Genomic DNA, 22,327 nt, shown 5'->3' on the forward strand with positions numbered 1-22,327 from the left:
ATTATTTATTTTATTATGTAAATAACTTTTGAAATATTTTCAAATCACTTATTTGCTTGCGTCACTAATTTTATATTAATGATAAACGAGCATTACACATCTTGATGGATAAAAATTAAACGATTTTGATGATCATTATCTTGTTCATTAATAGTAATGTAAAAATTTTCATTAACTGCAACTAATAACACACTGAAAAAAATAATCGCTAGCTGCTAGCGATTTTTTTCTTTAGCAGGTAGCGATTAAAAATCGCTTGCTGGAAGCGGTTTTTTCTTTAGCAGGGAGCGATTAAAAATCGCTTGCTGGAAGCGATTTTTTCGCTAGCGGGTAGCGATTAAAAATACTGTTTTTATCAGTAAAATAAATTTATAAATATACATATTCATGTATATATATATATATATATATATATATATATATATATATATATATATATATATATATATATATATTTATATATATATTAGACTGATTCAAAAAAATCGACTAATTTTTTTTTTCTTCATTATATCGAAAATATTGTTGGAAATGACGAAAAAAAAATATTGTGAAAGTTTGAGCTCTAAACATTAATATTAACAACTGCCGCATCGCGATTTTCTATTTCCCGTTTAAATAACATGGGAAAATTTATTTTTTAAGCTTTGGAATTTTGTAGCTCTCGGTGAGACCAATACTTTTGAATGTTCAAGACATATTCTTATGGGAAATTTGACGCTCTACAAAAAAGGTCTCTTATAATTTTTCGATATTTTTATTTCTTCAAAAGTAATTCGAAGTTAAAATTAGATTGACGATAAATTTTTACATTTTTAAATTTTTTGAAGCAACCATCAACTTTATCCGAAAAATTTAGAGGACATTTTTTGTAGAGCATTTTATTTCCTGCAACTTATCTCGGAGAAAATTTTCGACATTTCTCATACGTCGTAAGTTATTCGCAATTAACTGAAAATTTAATATAATTAATTTTAAGCAACAAAATTTAGATTATTTAAGAAAATTTTCAGTTAATTGCAAATAATATACGACTTGAGTGAAATATCGAAAATTTTCTCTAAGATAAGTTGTAGGAAATAAAATGCTCTACAAAAAATGTCCTCTAAAATTTTCGGATAAAGTTGATGGTTGCGTCAAAAAATTTAAAAAATGTAAAATTTTATCGTCAATCTAACTTTAACTTCGAATTACTTTCGAAGAAATGAAAATATTGAAAAATTATAAGAGACCTTTTTTGTAGAGCGTCAAATTTCCCATAAGAATATGTCTTGAACATTCGAAAGTATTGGTCCCACCGAGAGCTACAAAATTCCAAAGTTTAAAAAATAAATTTTTCCATGTTATTTAAACGGGAAATAGAAAATCGCGATGCGGCAGTTGTTTATATTAATATTAAGAGCTCAAACTTTCACCGTATTTTTTTTTCGTCATTTCCAACAATATTTTCGATATAATGAAGAAAAAGAAAATTAGTCGATTTTTTTGAATCAGTCTAATATATATATATATATATATGTGTATATATATATATATATATATATATATATATATATATAAATTAATTTTACTGATAAAAACAGTATTTTTAATCACTCCCTGCTAAAGAAAAAATCGCTTCAAGCAAGCGATTTTTAATCGCTACCTGCTAGCGAAAAAATCGCTACTCGCTAGCGATTTTTAATCGCTCCCTGCTAAAGAAATAATCGCTTCCAGCTAGCGAAAAAATCGCGTCCAGCAAGCGATTTTTAATCGCTACCTGCTAAAGAAAAAATCGCTTCCAGCTAGCGAAAAAATCGCCTCCAGCAAGCGATTTTTAATCGCTAGCTGCTAAAGAAAAGAATCGCTAGCAGCTAGCGATTATTTTTTTCAGTGCATGACTCATTTGTGATCAAGCATGATCATGCATGACTCATTCTAGATCAAGCTTGCGCATGCATTAAGTTTGAAATAATTGTATCCAGAGATATTATCCATCAGGAAAGGTCATGCTTGAGCATGCTCTATTATGCATGACCATGCATGGTTCATACTTGATCATGCATAACTCATTCATGGCCAGGCATGACTCATTGGTGATCAAGCATGATCATGCTCGGCTCATTCTAGATTAGACTTGCTCATAACTTACGTTATGAATAATTGTCTACAGAGATATTATTTATCAGGAAAGGTCATGATTGAGCATGCTCTGTCATGCATGACCATACTTGGTTCATACTTGATCATGTATAACTCATTTGTGATCAAGCATGATCATGCATGATTCATTCTAGATCAGGCTTGCTCATGACTTACGTTAGAAATCATTGTATCTCGAGTTTTTTATATATAGTGGAAACCCATTTAAATATAGTGAAAACCTAAACATGCAAACCTCTCAATAAGACAATTTATAGATAAATTGAGAAAAATATAGATAGCCCGAACTGGGAATCGAACCCAGACCAATTCGGAATCGCGCCGAGTGCTCTACCAGTTGAGCTATCCGGCACTATACTATATTCCATTCAATTTGATCTATAACTAATTGAGCCACACCGTCCATCGTACGGTAATACACCATTTAAATATAGTGGAAAACTAAACATATTAATAGTTAAATAAATAAAAAAACAATTTGTATTCATAAATATTAATTGTTTAATGCATTAAGTGAATAATATGTTAAAAACAGTTTTTAATGAAAGTTCAAAATAAAAGAACCAATGAAAATTGATAAATTACTCTCTATCATTTGTATAGTACGATTAATTATATACCTTAGTTTCTAATACTTACAGCAACATCTTTCAAATAAATAAGCTATGGGAATGCATGTTCATGCATAATAACGCGTGCTCATGTATGGGAATGCCTGATCGTATTTTTCATAAGCAGCCAATATTTAAATACGACAAACCCGGGAAAAAATGATCAGACCTGACCATGCCTGTTCATGTATGATCAGGCCTGAAATTAGACCTTATCATGCCTGTTCATGTATGATTAGGCCTGAAATTAGACATGATCAGGCCTGATCATGCCTGTCCATGCCTGGTCATGTCTATTCATGCCTGGTCATGTCTATTCATGCCTGGTCATGTCTGAAGCGCTAAATACGCTCATGCCTGATCATACCTGTCCATGCCTGGTCATGTCTGTTCATGCCTGTTCATGTCTGAAGCGTTAAATACGCTCAGGCCTGATCATACCTGTCCATGCCTGTTCATGCCTAGTCATATATGTTCATGTCTGTTCATGGCTGTTCATGTCTGCTCATAGATCTAAAATTTTGTTGACCAAGAATCTATCACGTATAAGATTTTTATTACTTGAAGTTCATACGAAACTAATTTTTTAACTAAATCTCTTAGGTCAGTGGGTAGCGAGTTACACTTTCGAGCGCAAGGTCCACGGTTCAAATCCTGTACACGCCCGAATTTTTTATTTTTTTTATTTTTATAGCAATAATTATATACATGTATAATTGAATATAGTTATACATAATTATATATAATTATATAGGGCCATTTTTTATATGTAATTTTCTTACCCGGATGGGCATGAACAGACATGAACATACCTGATCAGGCCTGAACATGCCTGATCAGGCCTGGTCAGGCATGGTCATTTTTCATGTCTGATCAGGCCTGAAGACTCATGCCTGTTCATGTCTGATCAGGTCTGATCATTTTTTCCCAGGAAACGTGCTCGAGAGGAATCACAGATTATAAAATCATATGACTGCTCAGGGAAGATCATGCATGATAATGTATGATCATGCATGATAATGTATGATCATGCATGATAATGTATGGTCATGCATGATAATGTATGGTCATGCATGATCATGCCTGGCCAAAATCCAGGTCTGATCATGCATGACTGGGCACGATCATGGCTTCTCAGGCAGGATCATGCATGGTCATGACTGCTCAAGCAAAATCATGCCTGTTCATGTCTGGCCAAAATTCAGGCCTGATCATGCATGAGATTTAAGCCTGCTCAGGCATGATCATGCATGCTGATTTTTTCCCGGGTTCATTTATGGCATAATTTACATATACAAAGTTGTTGTGTTTCACTCTGTTCTTTTTCACTTCAATTATAAACGTATAATATTTTTTTTTGAATAATTTACATTTCGACTTGTAACGGGGTTAAATTTAAATTTTCAACTTTAAATCAACCTGATTTCCCGCGGTTGATTAATTACCCATAGTACCCCATATGCGTTACTATTTCATCGACTTGTCACCGGGCGCGCTAATTTAAGGGGCTCGTCCCAAAGACCCAATAAGGAAATAAGTTGAAGTGGTGGATTTTCCGATAAGGGCCGAAAGATCGCGAACTTAGATTTGATAAGTGAGTGCACGAGGTGAAGACACACACAGTCGGACGGACCGGCAGAACAGTTGGACGGGTGACCGCACGGGAACTATTGAGAAGAATTACGAGGTGGACAGTAACGAGCGACGGGAAAACGGAAATCGGCGGGAAGGCTGTAAGAAGTAAAGGACGTCACGATCAATCGGATAAAGAAAATTAAACATAGGTAAATAAATCGTCAGCAAGTGGCCACAAATTATTAATTAACTAATTGAGAAAGAATAATTAAATTAATTCGTGGGCAGTCGCCGTTTCCGGTTTAATTATATTAAAATATAAATGGTCGGCAAGAAGAACAGAATTCAAAATAAATTTACACGCGGTCCGTCTGATAAATTCTCGGCAAGAGGGCCAGAATTTCTTAAACATTAATTATATAAATTAAAAAGTTTAATTTCTCGGCAGGAGGGCCAGAAATTATAAATACTAAATCTAATATTAAGAAAGTGTATATAGTAAATTAATCAATTTATTTAATAAGAAAAATATAAAAATACAAAATTCAAAATATTGAAAATTGAAAGAAAAGTAAAAGTGCTGTGAAAATAGTGATAACGATAAAACTATAATAAATTAAAATTAATATAAATGGAGTCAGTTCTTGATATGAAATTTGGGTATTAACATGAAGACTAGTTGTAATTGAATTAGAGAGAGATAGCGTCAGTCGTTGGCGTCAGTTTTTCAGCGTCACAAAATTCTTTACTCAAAAACTGATGTTTGAAAAACTGAAAGTATATAAAATTGTCGTGTTGATAAAGTGTCGCTAATTAAATGTAAAAGAAATAAAATTGTAGAATCATTAAATGTATAAATTAAAAATTACGGATAGAAATTTAGTCCAGCGGACACATAAATAAAATTGAGATTAAATAAAATTGTGCGTGAAATTAATCGGGAAAATAATGAATTTTAAACGTGTGTGTGAGTGTGAATAAGTCCTGGGGACTCGAGTATTAAAACGTGTGTGTGTGTGCGTAAAATTAAAATATTCCAGGGGAATAATCTTTTAAAATAATAGATCCAGGGGATCTGGCAAGTTGCCAATTGGTTTTATTCGATCCAGGGGATCAGGCCGGTGGCCAAATTAGTTATAAAAGTCTAGGGGACTCTTTCGTATAGTTCATCAAGTCCGGTGGACAAAATTTTATTAGTTGTTACCCCCATGGAAATAAAATATATAAAAAATATATTTCATGATGTATGTGAAATATATGTGGCATATTAATAAAGTATATAAAATTTATAATTAAAATACATGTGAAATATACGCACATATATTTCACATATATTTTACATATAAAATAAATATATTTCAAATACATAACTTTTGGCCGTTTTTCGTATATAAAAAATATATTTTTTATATAGTCAAAATGTATATCACATATATTTTATTTGTATATAATGTAGAATATATATTAAATATATTTTCGTTATTTAGGCAGATCTTTGGTGTTCGGGTGGGGGGGGGGGATTGGAGCAACAAATAATGACTAAAAAATCCAAATGGTTCAGGCTGGAGTACCGAGGGATCTAGATGTCAGATTGTCCGATGATAGAATAGCTCAGATGGACCAGTTGGATTTTTTAGTTATTATTTTTCTGCTTCCCCCACCCCCTACAAAAAGATCTGAGCCATTCTATCATCGGACAATCTGACATCTAGATCCCTCGGTACTCCAGCCTGAACCATTTGGATTTTTTAGTCATTATTTGTTGCTCCAATCCCCCCCCCCCACCCGAACACCAAAGATCTGCCTAAATAACGAAAATATATTTAATATATATTCTACATTATATACAAATAAAATATATGTGATATACATTTTGACTATATAAAAAATATATTTTTTATATACGAAAAACGGCCAAAAGTTATGTATTTGAAATATATTTATTTTATATGTAAAATATATGTGAAATATATGTGCGTATATTTCACATGTATTTTAATTATAAATTTTATATACTTTATTTATATGCCACATATATTTCACATACATCATGAAATATATTTTTTATATATTTTATTTCCATGGGGGTAAGAATAAAAGTCCGGTGGACAAACGTGTTAAAAATAGTTATAAGTAAAAGAAAAGCCCGGTGGGCATAATTGTGATTCGGTAAATAAAATTTGAAATTATATTGATTAAAATTGTGTATAAAAATTAATTTAATCCCTCAACCTCCTCACTCTTATATATTTCAACGACCCTGATTTCATATTATAACATCTCCGGTTCTGGAAGGCCGAGTCTTATCTTCCAGTGGCGCCCTTATTAAGATCAATTAATAAAGGGGCCAAACTTGGCAAGGTTGAGATAAACCCTGTTATAGACTATCCGTCGTTTCATATACATTTTACGTTCGAATATTTTTCAGTTGGGTGGAGTTTCTGGCACCCAGCTCTAGCTAGTAATAAACCTAGTGACCAACAATAGTATGTACACAAAAAAATTACTACAAACTAGTGCGCTGTTGCCGTACTGCCGCATTTATTTTTTAATCACTTATTTTATTAAAAAAAAAGTTATTTGATTAAAAAAAAATTTTTTTTACGATTTAATGCAATAATAATAAAAATATATTGTGTTAATTCTTAAAACTAAGTCAATTTATAATATATTCTATCAATGAAATTTTGGTGTGTAGTAGTTGTAATCTTGCAAAAATACAAAAGAAAATTTACGAGATTCCCTAGAAAGATAATCGGTCTTGAACCTCCTTAAGGCTGGGCCGCACCTAACGAAGTCCTGAATTTAAGAATTCTAATTACTTTTTGAATATTTATGGGACTCGGATGATGAAAATCTTCCGAGGAAGTTCGTCTTCGGCTTTTAGTCGGAAGCTAATAAAATTGCTGTTATGATAATTATTTAATAAATAATTAGAATTCTTAAATTCAGGACTTCGTTAGGTGCGGCCCAGCCTTAAGCTGTGAGTGATGCTAAAATGATGCGAAGGAAGGGGAACTTTTCGTCCGCAATCTGGCTGCACTCATCGTAGTGTTTCGTAGTCGGGCCGTCGAGGAAATTGCATAACGTAAGTATCCATTAATATTTAAACAATCCTCTTATTTACTGAAAATTTATTATCGTCAATTTATAATTTTGTTAATTAACTTGGTCTTTAATTATATTTTTTTAAATATTTATCGAAGATTGTTAGGTCCGCCGCTTAATTTTTAATTCTTTATCCGGGATTTCTCCGTTTGGTAGCGATAGTAATTTTTGGACAAGCGGGTTGGAGGGTGCGGACAACAATAAAGAATACGAGGAAGAAATTATCTTCCTATAATTTATTATTTATAGTGGATCTTTTCGAAAATTAAGAACCCAAACGTCTTCAAAGAGACTGGTGCTCTTGTTTGAGCCAAAAGTATTTTATGATGATAGAAAAATAGCTCTTTCACCTACCTTTCGATGTCAATTCTTCTAGTGCGGCAGCTATTATCCCTCCAGGACTAAACAGCTCACTCGACCTTCCTGAGAGTTGGTAGAATGGGTGCGGCTGGGTTGGTAGGCTGACATCTTATGTACTACTTTCGAATAAAACCGTAAGGTTGGACCCTGATTTAAAAAAGCGATTTAAAACGATTTGCAATGTTAAATGCCCATAAGAAGAGGGATTGAAAAGTATTCAAGGTATTCAAAAGCATTAAAAAGCATTTAAAATTTTTTATTTCAAATCGTTTTAAATCGCTTTTTTTAATCAGGGCGAGTGAAGAACTTGATCTTTTCCCAGTAAACACATTGACGTAAATTTGACGTCAGAGTGACGTTACGCTATGTCATCATTTACGTAAGGTATAAGTCACGAATGAGTCAGGTGTGACTCATTATTTCCCACTTTTTTACGTAAGATTATGATGTAAAACTAATGACGTATGCATGATGTAAATGTGATGTCTGTGTGACCTTCTATGACGTCAATATGACATATAGGTGATGTCAAAATTATCAATTCGGAAAAAATATTTTGAAAAAGAAAAAAATAAAATGAAATACCGAATTTTTTATTTGATTATTACTGCGCGAACGCATTGTGAATTCTGAAACGAGATTAGATAACGATAAATGATGAAAAAATCCTGGGCGTCTGCTGGGCTCGAACACGGCTCCTCTTGGCTGGGAGTCCTGAACGTTGCTCACTGGTCCACATCACGAGAGTTCAAATCTCGTGCTTAATTGATGTATTTAGAGTGAAATGCCGGAAAAGACAGAGTTAATAAGTTTTCGTGATGGATTTTTACAAAGTTTAAAAAACTCCATGAACTTATATGAAATTTTATAGAAGCAATATTTGTCGACCTCGATGATAATTGTATAAAATTTCATTAAGTTTCATCAAATTTTTTAATTTTTTGTTGTGATGTGAAATTTAAAAAATCTTAAATAAAATTTTGCGAATCATTAAATAATTTCACAAAATCGTATGAAATTCAATCGATTGAAAAATTGTGATACTAAACTTTAAAATCATAATAGCAAAAGAGTTCAAACTGTCGTTACATTTTCTTTGTCATCCTAAATGATATTTTCGATATATCATTTAAAAAAATAAAGTTAATTTTTTTATACTCACGCTAATGTTTTAATCTAAAACGTCTGAATGATCTATTATCGAGTTTATCGATTACTTTGACCCCAAAAATGTTCGACGTTTAGTTGTTATTTTTACACATTTACACATGTTTGAAAATTCATTCTATGATTGTTTTATTTCAATAAATAGATGATAAAAAACTATGACTCGGACATTACATCAGCATTGCGTAAAATACTGACTTGTCACTGATGTAAAGATATGATTTAAGAGTGACATCCACATTACGTATAACCGTGACTTTGCTACTGAAATAAATGTATGATTTTAAAATTACGTCATTATGATATACGATAATGACTTTATTACTACGTAATAATGTGATGTAGATTCTATGTCAAACGTACGTAATACATAAGTCATAACTGTGACATAGTACAAGAGTCATGCTTACATCAATATGATGTCACAAGCTTTACATCATATTAAAGTCATATAGAACGTCAGATTGACATCAAATTTACATCAGATGTCGTGACATTGATATGACCTACGTATGACGTCAAAATAAGGTCATGTGTTCACTGGGAATTATTAATTATTTCAATTTACAACGTTTTTACTGAACGTCACTTGTTCACTCTAGTTTTTCACAACTTTTTATTTTATTTATAATATAGGATTATTTATCCTTAACAGATATTTTTATTAAGATTTTAATATATATTTAATGCGTCCTTTTTCACACCCGAAAAGTGGTTTTATGCGCAAATTAACTCGGCACGAGATGGAATCGCAAATTCACGTGATTTGCGTCACTGGTTCGATCGTACCGGATGGTTTTTAAAATCCGACAAATATTGTACTAGACGAACGATTACTACAGTTGCGTCAGATCGAATTTTAGATCAATATTTGAGGCTTTTTAATACAAAATTTAAATCCCTTACTGACTTTTCAACGCCTAGGGCGGATTCCTGCAGTAAGGTTAATAGAATTTAGCAATCTTTGACTATTTCTTATTGACTTTTCGACGCAGATGCGGATTCCTGCAATAGGGTTTAAGTTAAAAATTATTAAAAATCTTCTTATTGACTTTTCAACGCCTAGGGCGGATTCCTGCAATAAGAGTATACGAAATTTTCGACGTTCGAATATTCGCGGACCGTAAGTTTTATGAACCGACTAGTCCTGAGCTATGGGTGCTCAGGCTTTTTATAAACTTTGGTTGGTGATTTGATGGGGAATTTATAATTATTGTCATTGGTGGAAAGTGACGACAGTTTATTGTTTATTCGTTAAACTTATTGCAGGTGTCTTCCCGCTATTCTTTGCCACATAAAAAAGGTGAAAAGGCTGACGCTGCGTTTTCGCGCGCTTTGCAAAGAGGAGCTCAGAAATAATTATTAAAATAAAAAAAAAATTATTTGGACAAAACAAGCTTAACAACTTATGGTTTTTTTAAATTTCGCTTCGCTATGTGGCTTATTCACAATTTTTTTTTTTTTTCGCTAATTTTCAATTGAAATTAATTGCAAACAATTATCTTCTTTATTGTATTTATTATAAAACTAAACAATTCACTTGATTTTGTCATAAATTTCAATTTTTTAACTTCCCGCTGAGAAAATCGACAATTTTCAAAAAATTCGGGAAGTTATTAGTCCAGTCGAGTTAGGCCTATAAAGTAACTCTTGCTTGCGAAAATTCCTGGCAGGCCAATTTTATCACAGAATGATTCAGAATATGCTAAAACTACGACAACCGAAATAATCCAACAAAAAAGTGCTTAGCAAATATGTTCTTTTATAAAAAAATGTTCAAAATTCCAGTTTTACGCAAATATTTAACAAACTATAGCATATGGACAAAAGAAACCCTTATCAAATTGAAAGAAAAAAAAATAATGAATAAAATGAGACCTTATTTAAGTTCCTACGAGCTGTAGTTTGTAAATTATTTAAATGTTAATTAATTTTCTCGTCAACTTGATGTTATTTTTAATACATCAGCTGTTCCGACGCCGAAACTTGCCGAAGCATGACGATGCATGACGAAGCTGCGCACGCGCTCTTTCGGGAAATTTGAAATTTGAAAAATTACTTTTAATTTTCGAGCTAAAAGATATTTATATTTTGTTTAACGAAAAAATCAAATAGTAATTAAATTTTTACTCCTATAAAAAATAATAAAATGGATCAATTCATAGCTTAAATGTTTTCTAAGAATATTAAAAATTAAAAATATTTATTTTTTCGTAATTTATTTTATTTTTTATTAAAATCGGCTTCTCAGAATTTTCGATACTTCTGTCATTACTAATTGTAATATCTTTTTAATTTGTCTACGCTCTAACAATCGAAATTTGAGTCATTTAGAACAAATTATTTTCAGCTTACGCACAAACGTCCTTTCATGCCAAATTGTATTGAATTAATACTTTTGTTGGAATAACTAATTTTATGGAAATATTTAAAATTTTGCAGTAATGCATGATATGTATATATTTAATTATAAGCTTACTTTTATTTATAATTTTAGGATATTATAATAATAAAACAATCGATTTAACACTGAAAAAATGAAATAATATTGTCCAAACAAGAATTTCTTGGTTCGAAAAATCCGTTTCAATTATTTATTTTATTATTATCAATTATCAATTTCTTCAGAAAAGAGCATCAAATTTATTTATTTATTTTATGAATCTGATATGATATTGTGGGTAAACAAAAGAATAGCTGTGCTTAAATTAAAAAAAAATTATTTCCATCAATTCTACAAATTCTTAAGACAAAGTTATATATTCTCGAAAATGATCAGGTATATATGTTCTTGTGTCAAGTAAATATTCTTAATAAAAGTATTTTTTTTCTCAGTGTAATAAAAAATAAAATAAATTACGAAAAAAAAAATATTTTTCATTTTTAATATTCTTAGAAAACATTTAAGCTATGAATTGATCCATTTTATTATTTTTATAGGAGTAAAAATTTAATTACTATTTAATTTTTTCGTTAAACAAAATATAAATACATTTTAGCTAAAAAATTAAAAGTAATTTTTCAAATTTCAAATTCACGAACGAGCGCGCGCGCAGCTTCGTCATGCATCGTCACGCTTCGGCGTCGAAACAGCTGATGTATTAAAAATAACATCAAGTTGACGAGAAAATTAATTAACATTTAAATAATTTACAAACTACAGCTCGTAGGAACTTAAATAAGGGCTCATTTTATTCATTTTTTTTTTCTTTCAATTTTATAAGGGTTTTTTTTTGTCCATATGCTATAGTTTGTTAAATGTTTGCGTAAAACTGGAAGTTGGACCATTTTTTTATAAAAAAACATATTTGCTAAGCACTTTTTTGTTGGATTTTTTCGGTTGTCGTAGTTTTAGCATATTCTGAATCATTCTGTGAAAAAATTAGCCTGCCAGGAATTTTTCCGAACAAGAATCCTTATCTCGACTGGACTATATTGGTTTCACCCCGATTTTCAAAAACCGGGTTTTCATCATATGTCGACATTTAAAGGTGCTAGGATGCTATTCTGTCGTTTTCAGAGCGATGTATGTATGTATGTATGTATGTATTAGGGTGATTCAAAAAACAAACAAATTTTTTTTTTTTCTTTCAAACAGGTTCAAAAGTTTCGTTTAGATAAAAAAAGACGCCTGTGAAAATTAGAGCTCTCAATATTAATATTAACATTGTCCGCATTGCACTTTTCTATTTCCCATAAGAATCACATGGGAAAAATTTTTTTTATGTCTTCTAATTTTTATAAGTAGCTAACGATGCGTTATAGGAATAATTGGCAGGCATATTTTTATAGGGAATTGAATGCTCTACAAAAAAAGATTCTTATCATTTTTTGCGGAATCTATTTGTTCAAAAGTTATTTGAAGTTGAAGTCGAATTCATATTAAATTTTGAGTTTTTCTTACTTTTCCGGCAAAACTATCAGACCTATTACAAAATATCATGGGACCTTTTTTGTAGATGACTTTATTCTCTAGAAGTTATACCGAATAAAGTTTTTTCGAGTTCCGCATTGTTTTCTAGTTATTTTTATTTTAATGTCAAGCTCTTAAAATCGATCAGAAGACTATTTTTTTTATAAGCATGACATTAAAATGAAAATAACTAGAAAACAATGCGGAATTCGAAAAAACTTTATTCGGTACAACTTCTAGGGAATGATATTTTGTAATAGGTCTGATAGTTTCGCCGAAAAAGTAAGAAAAACTCAAAATTTAATATGAATTCGACTTCAACCTCAAATAACTTTTGAACAAATAGATTCCGCAAAAAATGATAAGAATCTTTTTTTGTAGAGCATTCAATTCCCTATAAAATTATGCCTGCCAATTATTCCTATAACGCATCGTTAGCTACTTATAAAAATCAGAAGACATGAAAAAAATTTTTTCCCATGTTATTTTTATGAGAAATAGAAAAGTGCAATGCGGGCAATGTTAATATTAATATTATAGAGCTCTAATTTTTACAGGCGCCTTTTTTTATCTAAACGAAACTTTTGAACCTGTTTGGAAGAAAAAAAAAATTTGTTTGTTTTTTGAATCACCCTAATGTATATATAATCGCCGAGGTGATTTAAAAGTATTCGAATTTTGACATTTCGAATCCTTTAAAATACTTTTAAATACCGTATAAGGATCTTCTGAACTTTGATTTTCAAAAAAAAATTAGACCATTTAGTCAAATAAACTCTGAGATATTTAAGAAATACGAAAAAAAAAAAAATTTTTTTTTTCGTTTTTTTTTTTGATATTGTGAAAACTATTGGATCGATCAATTCCAAAATCTAATCAGCTCTAGAACTCGATAAAAGCTTTTGTTGCCACCAATAACGTCTCAATCAGATACTCCGTTCAAAAGATATCGTCGACGAAAGAAACAGTAGAAAACGGTTTTTTGCAAATATCGTCAAAACGACTAATCCAATCATTCTCAAAATTTTATCAGCTCTAGACTTCAATAAAACGCGCCGATTGTCACCTCAACCGTCTTAATCGGATAATCCGTTCGCGAGGTATCGTCGACGAAAGAATGAAAAAAAATCGTTTTTTTTGTTTTTCGTGAATATTTCGGAAACTATCGAATCGATCAATTCAAAAATCTAATCAGCACTAGAACTCAATAAAAGCTTTTGATTGCTACCTCAACCGTCTCAATCGGTTAATTCGTTCGCGGGATATCGTGGGGAAAGAATTGGTAAAAAACGGTTTATTCGAAAACAATGGAATACAAACGTATTTTCGAGCTCGAAAATGTATTCACAACAATGTTTACGAGCTTAAGGAGCTTGAAAACAGCGGGAAGTTTTAGGGCTGGCCCGCAGGGCCAACCGATAGACAGATTTTTTTTTTCCGCTGTGCGAAACGAAGTTGCCGCTTTCCGACTCTTTCGTGGAGGAATAGTATATTACACACCGAGGGAAGTAAAGTAAGGAATGTCTCAGATCACATGTAATTGTAACAAACATGTGATCTGAGGCTTTCATATTTCCTTCCCGAAAAGTGTATGCTATTTTTCACCTCGACGGAGGCGGAAAGTGGCAACTTCGTTTTGCACAGCGGGACGAAAGTTGACGCTTTCCGCCCGGAGGTGAGAAAAATAGTATACACTCCTTGGGCAGTAAATGAAAAATCTTCAGATCACATGTTTGTTACAATTACATGTGATCTGAGACATTTATTACTTTACTGCCTTAGGTGTGTAAAATACTATAGTTCCCAAATTTATTTTTTCTTTTATAAATCCTGTCAAGTCGTTTATTCCCGATGAAAAAAAAATTTAAACAATTATATATGGGGCATTCCATGCCAAATCACCGAGGTTTCGGCCCGACCCCCTTCGATTTCGCTGAAAATTTTTTATCATTTTCTACCCTACCAAAGACATTTTCCTGAATTTTTTCAGATTTTTTTACCCAACCCAAAAAAAGTTACGAATTTTTGAAAAAAAACGCTCTTTTTTTTCAAATTGCTGTAACTTTGACACAAATTGACCTTTTGGCACTTTTTTTTTTTGAAAATTTTTGTTTTTAATTGTAGTTTTCAGAAAAAAATACAAAAAATTTTTCGGAAGTCAAGATATATAAAATATTTCAGTTTTTTCAATAAAACCGTAATTTTTTCGAAGTCAGAAACCTTCGATTCTCAATTTTTTTGTCTCAAAAAAAACTTCAACCAAGACAGTATTTAACCCCGCCATTCCCATTTTGTGCTGACTTTCCTTTATATTTTTTTTTTTCGATTGAAATTAAAAAAATTTCTAAATTTGGCTTATTTTTATGACTTTGCGCTGAAGTTTCTTTGGATTGTTTTTAAAAGCTCAGAAGTTGATTAAAATTGGACCAAAACAACCGTAAAGTGTATTCGGGGCAAAGATTGATTTTTTCGGAAGGAAATTCCCAATTTTTAAATACAGTGAAACCTAAACCTACAATTAACCTTCTCAATAAGACAATTTATAGATAAACTGAGAAAAATATCGATAGCCCGAACTGAGAATCGAACTTAGACCATGTCGGTATCGCGCCGAGTGCTCTACCAGTTGAGATATCCGGTACTATACTATATTCCGTTCAATTTGATCTAAAATTGTCTATAAGGCTATCGATATTTTTCTCAGTTTATCTATAAATTGTCTTATTGAGAAGGTTAATTGTAGGTTTAGGTTTCACTGTATTTAAAAATTGGGAATTTCCTTCCGAAAAAATCAATCCTTGCCCCGAATACACTTTACGGTTGTTTTGGTCCAATTTTATTCAACTTCTGAGCTTTTAAAAACAATCCAAAGAAACTTCAGCGCCAAGTCATAAAAATAAGCCAAATTTAGAAATTTTTTTAATTTCAATCGAAAAAAAAAAATATAAAGGAAAGTCGGCACAAAATGGGAATGGCGGGGTTGAATACTGTCTTGGTTGAAGTTTTTTTTGAGACAAAAAAATTGAGAATCGAAGGTTTCCGACTTCGAAAAAATTGCGGTTTTATTGAAAAAACTGAAATATTTTATATATCTTGACTTCCGAAAAATTTTTTGTATTTTTTTCTGAAAACTACAATTAAAAACAAAAATTTTCAAAAAAAAAAAGTGCCAAAAGGTCAATTTGTGTCAAAGTTACAGCAATTTGAAAAAAAAAAGAGCGTTTTTTTTCAAAAATTCGTAACTTTTTTTGGGTTGGGTAAAAAAATCTGAAAAAATTCAGGAAAATGTCTTTGGTAGGGTAGAAAATGATAAAAAATTTTCAGCGAAATCGAAGGGGGTCGGGCCGAAACCTCGGTGATTTGGCATGGAATGCCCCATATAGACTATATAAATTGGATAGAAAAAATGGCCCGATCCAATTGTTTACAATTTGTATAGAAATTGTATACAATTCTATACAAATTGTATACAATTCTATATAATTATATACAATTCTGTATATTGCAATTATATAGAATTGTATATAAATATATAGAATTGTATACAATTTGTATAAAATTGTATATAATTATATAGACTTGTATACATTTTGTATAGAATTGTATACAATTTTTATACAGTTGTATACAATTGGATCGGGTCATTTTTTGTATATAATTTTATACAATTGTATAAAATCTTTTTTCATCGGGTTCTGTTTTATCGAGTCATTTTTATACACCATACATAACTTATTGTTAATTTCTCATTTTATTTATTTTAAAGGATGGAGGTCGGTTTGCCAGATGAAATTCAAAGATACAAACTCTTATGTACTTACACATCGTCGATACGTGAACACAAAGTTGCTTCAGATGTCGACTTACAAGAGCTTGCAGCGCTTACACAAAATTTCAGCAGAGTGGAGTTAAAAGAGTTGGTAAGAGTTGCTGAGGACAAAGCCATGAATAAAGTAATAAAAGTCTCGAGTGAAGGGGAATTGGACCTTTCGGCGATGGGAAAACTTATGGTGTCAAGAGCAGACTTTCTGCATGCACTTGAGAATGAGGTAAAGCCAGCATTTGGTAGAGTTACAGTAGTGGACCACTTACTCGCTCGTGGCATCATCAACTGGGGACGTCCCGTGGCTGAAATAATTGCCGCAAGTAGTACGGAGATCCGTAGGAGAAGAGCTTCCGAATCAATCGATCCTGTCACTATTCTGCTGGAGGGTCCTCCCAACAGTGGAAAGACTGCACTGGCTGCACAAATCGCTAAAAACTCAGACTTTCCCTTTGTCAAAGTTTTCACTCCCGACGACATGATCGGATACTCTGTGACCGCCAAGTGTATCTCGATGCGTAATTTGTTCGACGATGCTTCTCGCTCTCAGCTGAGTTGTATTCTGGTTGACAATATTGAACGTCTAATAGATTATGAACCAATCGGTCCGAACTATTCCTATGAGACATTTCAGGCATTGAGAGTGTTTTTGAAATATCGACTACCCCGCGGTATAAAATTACTTGTAATCTGTACCACCAGTAACAGGTATCCTATCAAAAAAAATTACTTAATCCAATAAATGTTTTTTTTTGTTTTCTCAACGTAAATTCATAAATGTAAATTATTTAATAATTTCAGACAACTTTTTTGGGACTTGGAATTGTTACCAGCATTTGATACCATTCTTCATGTACCGAATTTATCAAAACCCGATCATTTGTTAGCAGTATTAGAAGACCAAGATGTATTTACCAAGTCAGAACTTTTGAGCTTGCATGCAAAACTTCAAGGAAAAAAGTATGAAAAAAATGCTGACTACTAGTTTAAACGTTCGAGTATGTTCAATAATTAATAATTAAATATTTGAATGAATTACAGAGTCTCCATTGGCATCAAGAAACTATTGAAAGTGATAGACTTGGCCCGAAAAGTGGACCCGAGCAATCGAATGACTGAATTCTTATCAGAACTCAAAGAGCAAGGTGGTCTTGAATAAAATCTCCTCGACAAAGAATTCTGTGCAATTTATTGTAATAATTTATCTATCATGTATTCCATACTTTACTAGATAAAGAATTACCGCTATTTCTTACATCAATACCAGAGTATTGATGTAATACGCGTCGATAAATTGTGAACTAAACAATTGGTTTTTTTTACAATTTTTCTAAATTGGAACAAAAAATGGGACAAAAGTTTTTTTTTTTTATTTTTCTTTTTCGCGCCACTTATCTACTGAGTTACACTAAAAATTGGAATTTTTAAATGCGCCCTGTAATACTGATAAACTGTGTTTAGATTTGTTGACTACATATTTATTTAATTCAAATTGAATTAATTTACCTTCACTGCGCGTGCCAAATTTTTGGTGTGTAGAGCCCCAAGGTCGCTCATTACGTGCCGGAAATAAGGTCCATTATTTTATTCAATAACTAGCTGTTACCCGCCCGCTTTGCTGGGCATTTTGTAATTTTAGATTACTTGATATTATGGCACGCCGTTTTACTATTTAATTTTAATGCCATGAAATTTTTCATCTGAATAAAAAATAATTCTATTTTTAAAATTTGAAGAAATATTTTAAATTATATTTTTAACTTCCCGCTAAGAAAATTGTAAATTTTCAAAAATTCGGGAAGTTATTGGTTTCGGTCCGATTTACGAAAATTGAATTTCCATCAGATGTCGACGTTTAGAGGTCCTAGGAAGCTATACTGACTAATTTCAAGATGATGTCCGAGTGTATGTATGTATGTATGTACGTACGTATGTAAATACCTGTATCTTTTGAACGGATGAACCGATTTTGAACTTTAAGGTGTCATTCGACGCGGATTGTCAATATCTTGAAGCCGAGAGAAAATTGAGCTTGATCGGTAGGGCTCGTTCAGAGATATTCCAAAAATAAAGTTTTTTCAAAAATGTTTTTTTTGGATAACTTTTGATGTGCTCGATGGATTAATTCCAAAATGGACTGGGCTCTAGAGCTTTATAAGCCGCGTTGAATGCCACCTCAACCATCAAAATCGGTTCATTCGTTCAAGAGAAACCGTTGTCGAAAGAATTAAAAAAAAAAAAATTTTTTATTTTTCCTGAAATATCTCGAAAACGACTTGATAAATCGAATCCAAAATTTGATCAGCTTTAGAACTTGACAAAACGCGTCGATTGCCGCCTCAACCATCAAAATCGGTTAATTCGTTCGCGAGATATCGTGGGAGAAAGAAATGCTAAAAAATGGTTTTTTACAAAACAATGGCATACAAAAGTATTTTCGAGCTCGAAGAGCTCGAAAATGTATTCACAATAGTGTTTTTGAGCTCAACGAGCTTGAAAACAGCGGAAAGTTTTGGGGCTGGCCCGCAGGGTCAACTTATAGACCGATTTTTTTTTTTATAAATATCGAATTCTTTTAATTTTATAGTATTTAATAAAATAATTATTCTTATAGCTTAGTCTTGAGTATATATAGTATTGAATAGCATCAAGTAACAGATTAAATATTTAGTTCCGAATGCGTGTGGTGGCTGAGTGGGCTAAAGTACATGACTTAAGCTGCTTTTTAATCGAAGGGTCGGCAGTTCGAGTCCCATCAATACGTTAAAAAAAAATAAAATTCCTTCTTTACCGAGGGGAAAAAATTAGCATGTAATCCTCCAGAGGAATTACATGAAGTCGTACAAAGGGATAATAAATAATTTTTTTAAACAAGAAAAATTATTTATTGAAAAACCAAGATTAGGATTATTTTTGCTATTATAATATTATTATTAATTTTATTACTATTATCTTTGAATCAATAAATATAGGATCTCACTATTGCCCCTAAATCTCGATGAAAACTAAGCAGATCCAGGATTAAATGATTAAGAAATCACAGTAATATTACTGTCAACTCACAGCGATATTATTGTGATTTCACGAAGAATCTATAGTAAGACTGCTGTGAAATCACTATATGATGACGGTATTATTACCGAGAAATCATGACTGAAACACTGCAGATCCAGGATAAACTGATAGTGGAATCACTGTAAATACACAGTAATACCACTGTCAATTTACAGCTATACTACTGTAAATTAACTGTAATGCTATTGTGATTCTACTATGAATCGATGGTGAAATCATCATAAAATTACCATTGGATGGTAATAAAATCACAGTAAGCAAATAGCACAAAATCACAGTGATTTCACTGTCATTTCACCATGGGTTCACTATCTTTCCACTATGATCTCACCGAAATTTCACCATGATTTCGAAGTAATTCCGAATCCGCGAGAGGTGCGTCATAAGCGACCTCGAAAAATTGATAGTGCAGAAATTACGATAATTATACTCGTGCTTCGTCCTCAAGATTAGTAACCTGAAATAATTTTACAACATGTAGTACCACGCAAGAGGTACCACAACACGCTTAATTTGAGAGCATATAGTTTGAAAAAACTGACTGCTGCGCCCCTGCTTTCCGTTCCTCGGCGCCATATTCCACATTCACGTTTTAGTGCTTTACCACAATACACGCATTCATCGCTATCATGGGAAAAAGCAAGAAAAGGAAGCATTCCAAGGATTCTTGATATTACATCCTTAAAAAAATTAGGAAATTAGAGAAAAAATAAAGAGCAAATACAGAGATACATCATCATCGTCAGAACATTCCGAAGAGGAATATTCAAACCAGTCAGGTATACATAACCTAACTTATAGTAGTGAATTCTTACACCTTATAAACGGGTTCAGAGCAGTTTATGGGGCTGTCTCGAAAACCGAAAAATTAATTTAGTACAGGGCAGCTTCTGGGGTAGACCCACAATACCATATAATTAAGGTATATCTATGTGTACGTCTATTCACACGTCTTATATACCAACGACTATTTAGTCAAAGATAACTGAGAATTATCTCTAACAAAAATTAAAACATGAACAAAAATATATATATGTGTGTGTATATGTGTATATATATATATATATATATATATATATATATATATATATATATATATATATATATATATATATATATATATATATATATATATATATATATAATTATTGGTATTTAATTACGCAAAAAAAAAAAAAAAAAAGTTTACATCGTTCGGCATTTACAGGTGACCATATACCAGAGACGCCAAACGACAGGGCTCCATCACTTCCGCCGATCACCAGGGGACCAATTTTACCGACTGACAAACCTTCGAACAAAAAGGACAAAGAGGGCACAACGACCGATGATCCACCAAATTAAAATGACCAGTCAAACGTCTTTTCCGAAACACCTCCAGATATTATGAAGGAATCAGAGGTTGAAATCCCTACTGTTGAGCAGGATATTTTGGAGATTCTTGGGAAAGATCCCTCGAAAATAGAAAAACATGGATCGGATTTCCACACGGAAATAGCCACACGATTTCAGTACTGGTCTACGTTGGGCATCAACAAGTAGAACCGAAAAGAATTAAATAAGAAATATTTAATTCCAAGAAACTGCCCTTGCATTAACGCTCCTTTAATTAACCCAGAAATTAAAGCAGCACTGTCAGATACCGTAGTGAAAAGAGACAAAGGCATCGAAGCCAAACAGAAACAACTCGCTTCAGCGATCTCTTGTGTCGGAGGTGTAACGGGGTAAATTGGGTCATTCTATTGACCAAAATTGTGATTTATCACTGATAGCCACCTACCTTACCTGCTACCCCAATTAAGCATTCGATTAAGTTTTTCGACTTGTCGCCGGGCGCGCTAATAGAAAATACTCTCACGCTAGGCCCAATTATAATTAATCAGGGAGGGGTTTTCCGATCATTGCCGAAAATAATCGAGAGAAATTAATAAAACTAGAAGACAGCAGTGGAAAAGGACAGTAGTGACCGGAACGACCAGACTGACTAGACGTTCAGGACAGAGTCCATAGGATCGGGCAAACATCCAGACGCCCAAAGTTTCAACCAGGAAGCACCGAGCCGGGATGACCAAGTAACCACCAGGACAACTACACGGAATAGGACAATTACATGGACCAGGACAATAACCAGACCAGGACAATTAATACTGGACAATCGACGGTGTAAGAATTCAGCATAAATCGTAATAAGTATTTTACAGAAATATTTCCAGAATATTCATTAATTAAATACGCAGTTATACGTCGTGTCTGCGAAATATTGTCGTGTCTATTTTCGTGTAATATGCAATCGGAAATCGGTCTTAACATAATTAGCTTTGTTATTTCCAGGCAGGTTGTATAAAGCATCGCCGGAAAATTCTTCAGGAATTTTCCAGGCAGTTTGTGAAAGGCATTCGCCGGAAATGCAATCGCGATCTAGTCAGAATTATCTAGTCACTAATATTAGGATAAAATAATTATAATTAATTTAAGTAATTAATAAAATCAATTAATAAAGTATAAACGTTAAAGGTGTCGTAAAGTAAAACGTGTTCAAGTTTTGAGTATTGG

The 22,327-nt window shown here is 32.2% G+C and overlaps 1 protein-coding gene across 1 annotated transcript; it reads left to right on the forward strand.

Moving 5' to 3' along the window:
- The first annotated feature begins 7,319 nt into the window (after window positions 1-7,319).
- LOC130677358 (vesicle-fusing ATPase 1-like) lies at window positions 7,320-18,383 on the forward strand. The gene is made up of 4 exons (XM_057484098.1): window positions 7,320-7,416; window positions 16,643-17,407; window positions 17,501-17,659; window positions 17,741-18,383. The coding sequence occupies exons 2-4, from the start codon at window positions 16,644-16,646 to the stop codon at window positions 17,856-17,858; spliced, it is 1,041 nt and encodes a 346-aa protein (XP_057340081.1). The 5' UTR covers window positions 7,320-7,416; window position 16,643; the 3' UTR covers window positions 17,859-18,383.
- Window positions 18,384-22,327: the final 3,944 nt, after the last annotated feature.

This window comes from Microplitis mediator, chromosome 11 (assembly GCF_029852145.1).
Source record: "Microplitis mediator isolate UGA2020A chromosome 11, iyMicMedi2.1, whole genome shotgun sequence".
In the NCBI taxonomy this organism is placed as follows: Eukaryota; Metazoa; Arthropoda; class Insecta; order Hymenoptera; family Braconidae; genus Microplitis; species Microplitis mediator.

Excerpts from the sequence above, each read along its gene's own strand:
- LOC130677358 (XM_057484098.1), top strand. The coding sequence starts at position 16,644 with ATGGAGGTCGGTTTGCCAGATGAAATTCAAAGATACAAACTCTTATGT. Across the intron at positions 17,408-17,500 it reads ATCTGTACCACCAGTAACAG|ACAACTTTTTTGGGACTTGG; the intron begins GTATCCTATCAA and ends TAATAATTTCAG. Across the intron at positions 17,660-17,740 it reads GCAAAACTTCAAGGAAAAAA|AGTCTCCATTGGCATCAAGA; the intron begins GTATGAAAAAAA and ends AATGAATTACAG.